Below are 5,715 nucleotides of genomic sequence, written 5' to 3'. Positions count from 1 at the left end.
CAATCCAGGTACTTTTGGGGTGGATTTTAGGCCCATTTGGGAGATTTAAGGGGGATTTCAGGCCATTTTGTGAGGGGTTTAAACCAGTTTGGGCAGTCTTAGGCACCTTTGGTTTGATTTTAGGCCGCTTTGGCTGATTTTAACTGCATTTGGCTGATTTTAGGCCAAATCACGTGGATTTAAGGGGGACTTTAGAGCCCTTTGTGTTATTTTTGAAATAAACAGGGCAAGGCCATCTGCTCCTTTTTTAATGCCTTTATTAGGCTCAGCTTCGGGCGGGGGTCCGACGGGTCGCGCACACAGCGCCGCTGCTGCTCCCAGGAGTGACGCGGAGGAGGAGATCTGCAGCTTTGTGCGCTGGTGCGCAGGCAGAGCCGGGGCTTCCGTCCTCGCGGGAGCACCAGGAGGCCTGCTCTTGGTTTGAAGCCAGGGCTCCTCTTGGCAGCCAGCGTCTCTGCTGGATAGGGCGAGAGGTTAAAAAGGTCTAGGGAGATAACTCTATTTGTTCCTCAGCCAGGAGTGTTATTTAAATCCTTTGATTCCGTGGTGGCTCGCCGTTTTAGGGGTTTCCTTTGCTGAGCTGTGCAAGATGTCCTCTCATTTGCACACAAGCTCTGATGTCACTCCTCCTCCTCATGGATCCGGGTGCCATTTCCTAGGAAGCAGCAGAGGCGATACCCAACGAAAAGAGGGATTTTAACAACAGAATCATTAAGAACAGGTAATTACAGCTTTGAAAACATTCAAGCCAAAGAATGGCTCCGCAAAAAAATAAAACAACCCGTATGCATCACCGAAATACTTCACTACGATATCAGCTTGTGTTGATCATATTTCAAGAGCTGGGTTAAATGTGATGTAATTGTGCCATCAACCCACTTGAATCCAACCTTTCTTTAATAACTGCCATCCCCAGAGGGGTCCGCAGAGGGGGAGGTTGGATCGGGGGCGCTCTGGGGACTCGGGGTTCGAGATGGCAGCGCCCTCCTGGCCGGGATCCGGGAGAGCCGAGTCCATCCCTGCGGCTTTCCAGGATATTCCCACCCAGGACAGGTCCCTGGGGGAGCCTCGGTGGCCCCTGGGCCAGGGGAGGACTGGGGAGGATTTTCCACGCTGGCACCGGGATGGTGGGAGCTGTTTCCAAGTGCCCAAGGGGGGCTGTGGCAGCCAAGCAGAGATTTCCCGATGCTCTGCCTCTTTTCTTGGCCTGATCCGCGGGATCCGATGGCGTGTGCCCGTCCCTGGAGCTGTAGCCGGTGTTTGGAATAAACGCTGAGGGCTGTGCGTGACGTGGCCACCCAGGTCCTTGTCACTCGGGCCGTTCCCTGCCCAGACGGATTCCCTGGAGTTGGGGGCTGTGTCCTGGTCTTGTGGGGCTCCCCAGGATGAGAATCCAGGAATGGTTTGGGTTGGAAGGGACCTTAAAGCCCACCCAGTGCCAGCCCTGCCGTGGCAGGGACACCTGCCACTGTCCCGGGGTGCTCCAAGCCCCGTCCAGCTGTGTCCAAAGGCAGCAGCCAGGCAGAAATGCGCTCGCCTGGCTGGGGCTGTGAGTTCCTCTGACACCAGCATGATGACAGATGCCACAGAATTCCATAGAATTCCATGTTTCCAAGGGAAACAGCCCCGGAGAGCCCCAGAATCCTGGAGGATTCCCTCTCCAGGGCGGGACGATTCTGAAACACTGAGGATCCACCCAGTTGCCCACTTTCCTGACTTTGAAGCCCCTTCCCAAGCTCCTGTCCCTCTCGTCCGTGAATTCTCCAGCCAGGAGGGGATTGCCCTGCTCCAGAGCAGCTATCCTGACAGGAATGCCGAGGGAGCTGCCTGGGCACCCCTGGGATGGGGCTGGGACCCCCAGAGACCCCAGCCCAGCATAACTGAGCCGCCCTAGATGCAACCAGTGCCAAAGGCTGAAATTCCCCCAAAGCATCACAAAATTGCTGGAACCCTTTTCCCACGGCTGATTTCTGCGGGTTTTCATCCTTTTTTGTTTGCACCTGCACGGCTCTGCCAGCCTTCGCCTTGCCAAAGGAATGCGATTCTCAAAAATGAAAACTGAGAGTGACCAGGACCGAGTTAAAAAATAAAAGAAACAGGGCGAGATGGTTTATTTGGTGTCAATGATGTCACCTGCACAGCTCCCGCCATGGGCACCGTGCGGGTGGGTGAGAGGCTGGACATGAGGCCAAAGGTGCCCTGGGCTGAGCCCCAGCGTGGGCAGCGGCTGCGGGGGGATTCTGCCCCTGGGCCCCGCTCAGGTGAGAGCCCAGCTGCAGGATGGGAGCTGCTGGGGCGAGCCCAGAGGAACTGGAGCCCCTCTGGAGCCGGGCTGGGAGAGCTGGGAATGTTCCCCTGGAGAAGGGAAGGATGCAGGGAGAGCTCAGAGCCCCTTGCAGGGCGTGAAGGGGCTCCAGGAGAGCTGGAGAGGGACTGGGGACACCTGGAGCTGCTCCCAAAATCCCGGGGTGACCCCGGGCCCGAGCCCCGCCCCTTTTAGAACCCTCCGCCTCCCGACCAATCAGATCGCTCGGTTGTGTTCTGGTCACGCCCCCTGTCTGTTGGTTCACACCGTGGAACGCCGCTTGCTCCGCCCCTCAGGCTGTTCCTGGACGCCCATTGGCTGTCGTCAAGGGAGGCGGGGCTTGCACAAGGTTTGGAAAGCGGCGGCAGCGGCACCGGCAGAACGGAGCGGGCGGAACCGCGTTCAGCTCCTCTCCTCTCCTCTCCTCTCCTCTCCCCTCCCCTCCCCTCTCCTCTCCCTCTCCTCCCCTCTCCACTCCTCTCCTCTCCTCTCCTCTCCTCTCCTCTCCTCTCCTCTCCTCTCCTCTCCTCTCCTCTCCTCTCCTCTCCTCTCCTCTCCTCTCCTCTCCTCTCCTCTCCTCTCCTCTCCTCTCCTCTCCTCTCCTCTCCTCTCCTCTCCTCTCCTCTCCTCTCTTTCCACCTGGCAATGATGGTTGCAGAGCCCCCACCAGAAACTCCCCTCCGTGGAGAGCACCTCCAGCCCATCCCCCAGGTAAGCAGGAATGGAGATGATCTCAGCCCCCCTTGTAAGGGAGGGTGACAGACATGACCTGGCCCCACATTATAACCACAGAAGTGGTTTACTATCAAATACATCCTACCCACCCAGCCATGCACAATCCCAATCCCACCACTCCAAATTTGGATCCCACTTCTCCCAATCTCCTTCCAGCCCCATCTCACCCTGGCAGCTGTGGAATTGAGTAAATTTGGTGTGGGATTGAGTTTTTCTGAGGTGGGAACAAGCCATTCTGGGGTGGGATTGAGCCCTTTTGGGGTAAGGTTGAGTTGTTCTCAGTGGGATTTCAGTGGTTTTGAGGTGACAGATGGATCCCTCTTGACTTCTGGAGTGCAAATTAAGAGAGAGGAGAAAAAAATTACGGCCCGGCCAAAATAAAAGGATAACCAGCCACGTGTCTTCCCGACATGGATCACAGGGAATGTGGGTGACCAGGGCTCTGCCCAACGTGGGTCCTCCAGTGGGGGACGCAGCTGGAGCAGTGCACAAAGCTCTTCCTGCACTCAGGGCACTCACAGGGCTTCCCTTACTGGTGCCTCAGGTGGTGTTGGGTCATGTGAGACCTCTGTGAAAAGCTCTTCCCACACTGGGGACACTCGTGGGGCCTCTCCCCAGTGTGGATGCGCTGGTGTCTGACAAGGGCGCAGTTCTGAGTGAAGCCCTTCCTGCAGTCAGGACAGCGGAAGGGCCTCTCCTCTGTGTGAATCCGCTGGTGCACGAGGAGCTTGGAGCTCGTGCGGAACCTCTTGCTGCATTTATCACACTCATAAGGCTTCTCCCCAGTGTGGGTCCTCTGGTGGCGGATCAGGTCACAGCTCCGTATGAAGCTCTTCCCACATACATCACACTCGTGGGGCCTCTCCCCGGTGTGGATGCGCCTGTGGCTGGTGAGGTTGGAGTTGTGCTTGAAGCCCTTCCCACAGTCGGGGCAATGGAAGGGCCTCTCCTCTGTGTGTGTCTGCTGATGTTCAAGGAGCTGGGAGCTGGTCAGAAACCCCATCCCACACTCGGAACACTTGTAGGGCCTCTCCCCAGTGTGGATCCTTTGGTGTACAGTCAGGTGGCTACGGTGCCTGAAGCACTTCCCACATTCCCCACACTTGTATGGCCGTTCCCCAGCGTGGATCTTGTGGTGCTTGGTTAGGCTGGAGCTCTCTCTGAACCTCTTCCCACATTCCCCACACTCGTAGGGCCTCTCCCCAGTGTGGATCCTCTGATGGCAGATCAGGCTGGAGCTGCGGCTGAACCTCTTCCCACATTCCCCACACTCGTAAGGCCTCTCCCCAGTGTGGATCCTCTGGTGTTCTATCAGGCTGGAGCTCTTCCTGAAGCTCTTCCCACATTCCCCACACTCGTAGGGCCGTTCCCCAGTGTGGATCTTGTGGTGCTGTGTTAGGTTGGAGCTCTGCCTGAAGCTCTTCCCACATTCCCCACACTCATAGGGCCTCTCCCCAGTGTGGATCCTCTGGTGACTGATCAGGTGGGAGCTCTCCCTGAAGCTCTTCCCACATTCCCCACACTCGTAGGGCCGTTCGTCTGTGTGAATCCTCTGGTGGCGAAGCAGGTCGCACCGCCAGCTGAAGCTCTTCGCACACCCAAAGCACTTGTGGGGCTTCTCCCCATCATGAAGCTGCTCATAGACCACCAGGTCTGAGCTCTGGCTCCATCTCTGGCCGCCTTCCTGGCACAGGGTGGCTCTTTCCTCCTCAGATCCTCGTGATCTGCTTTTGCAGTCTCTTCTCACCAGGGATCGCCAGGACTTTTCCTCCCCGTTGGATTCCTGCACCGTGGAGCCGCTCAAAACGGCCTCTTCCACGAGGATCTGCCGTGGGGATTTGTCCTCCCTGGTCTCCATGCTCAGCTCCTTGTCTGGGGGAGGAAGGACAAGGAGAGGATGGGATTTGCCTCCGTGCCAGAGGGAAGGGGAAGGAGATCCCCTCAGTGCGTCCCCGGCAGGACGGCGTCGGCTGCGGGGTTGTCCTGCAGCCGGGGGCCGTGCTGGGCTGGGAGATGGAGCAGGAGAGAGGGGGAAAGGGGCACTGACTTCCTCCTCACCTGCCTGGCTGTCCTGGGGCACCTTCCTCTTCCTCACAGCCTCCTCCTCCATCCTGCAAAGGTTTGGGAATTAGAAATCCCATTTTGGGGAAAACAAGGGATGAGCACGTTGAGTTTGAAGGTCTCTCTGCCCAAGAGCATCTCTAGAAGTCACTGGGCATCTGGGGTCCATAAAAAACAGGCAATTGGGAGTGAGTGGATCTACACTGGGGGCAACTGGGAGTCACTGGGAACATGATGAGAGGGACTGGGATTATTCCAGGGGCAGCTGGGATAATACTGTGAGGAACTGGCAACAACTGGAACTTTGATGGAAGACATTGGGATCATACTGGGATCACAGTGGGAACAGCTGGGCCCATGCTGGGAAGAACTGGGATCACACTGAGGATGATGGGAATTGTCACCGAGACACACAATGAAATCACACGCAGACAAGAGATTTTCGCAGAGGTTCCTCTGATCCAGCTCCCAGCTGAAAGAGCGGAGAGAAGAGACCCCTTTGTTTATTCTTTTACTTTTATACATTTGTGGGTCTAGCAGAAGATTGGCTTTTGGGGTTTCCACCCCTCAGCCTCAGTGGCCAGACGAATTGTCAGTTACAATTGTTTTCAGGT

At 56.9% G+C, this 5,715-nt stretch overlaps 1 protein-coding gene across 2 annotated transcripts; it reads right to left on the bottom strand.

The window, feature by feature from the left end:
* Positions 1-248: 248 nt before the first annotated feature.
* On the bottom strand, positions 249-5,470 carry LOC120748175 (zinc finger protein 501-like). 2 transcript variants are annotated; one of them, XM_040054257.2, is made up of 3 exons: positions 5,099-5,470; positions 3,560-4,912; positions 249-655 (listed from the first exon to the last, which is right to left on the bottom strand). In XM_040054257.2, exons 1-2 carry the CDS (start codon positions 5,148-5,150, stop codon positions 3,570-3,572), a joined length of 1,395 nt encoding a protein of 464 aa, XP_039910191.1. In that variant the 5' UTR covers positions 5,151-5,470; the 3' UTR covers positions 249-655; positions 3,560-3,569. The 2 variants fall into 2 exon arrangements, with proteins under 2 accessions (XP_039910191.1, XP_039910190.1); XM_040054256.2 differs by lacking the exon at positions 249-655 and having other exon boundaries at positions 2,921-4,912.
* Between the last annotated feature and the right edge of the window lie 245 nt (positions 5,471-5,715).

The sequence above is a fragment of the Hirundo rustica genome, unplaced genomic scaffold, assembly GCF_015227805.2.
Source record: "Hirundo rustica isolate bHirRus1 unplaced genomic scaffold, bHirRus1.pri.v3 scaffold_623_arrow_ctg1, whole genome shotgun sequence".
NCBI classification, from domain to species: domain Eukaryota; kingdom Metazoa; phylum Chordata; class Aves; order Passeriformes; family Hirundinidae; genus Hirundo; species Hirundo rustica.
The sequence above is the reverse complement of the archived record's forward strand: the minus strand, read 5'-3'. Positions and strand labels throughout refer to the sequence as shown.

What these genes read in the sequence shown, in the direction of transcription:
- LOC120748175 (XM_040054257.2), bottom strand. Translation starts at nt 5,150, where the DNA reads ATGGAGGAGGAGGCTGTGAGGAAGAGGAAGGTGCCCCAGGACAGCCAG. An exon ending in GCCCCAGGACAGCCAGGCAG is followed by an intron (nt 4,913 to 5,098) that starts GTGAGGAGGAAG and finishes TTCCTCCCCCAG; the next exon opens with ACAAGGAGCTGAGCATGGAG.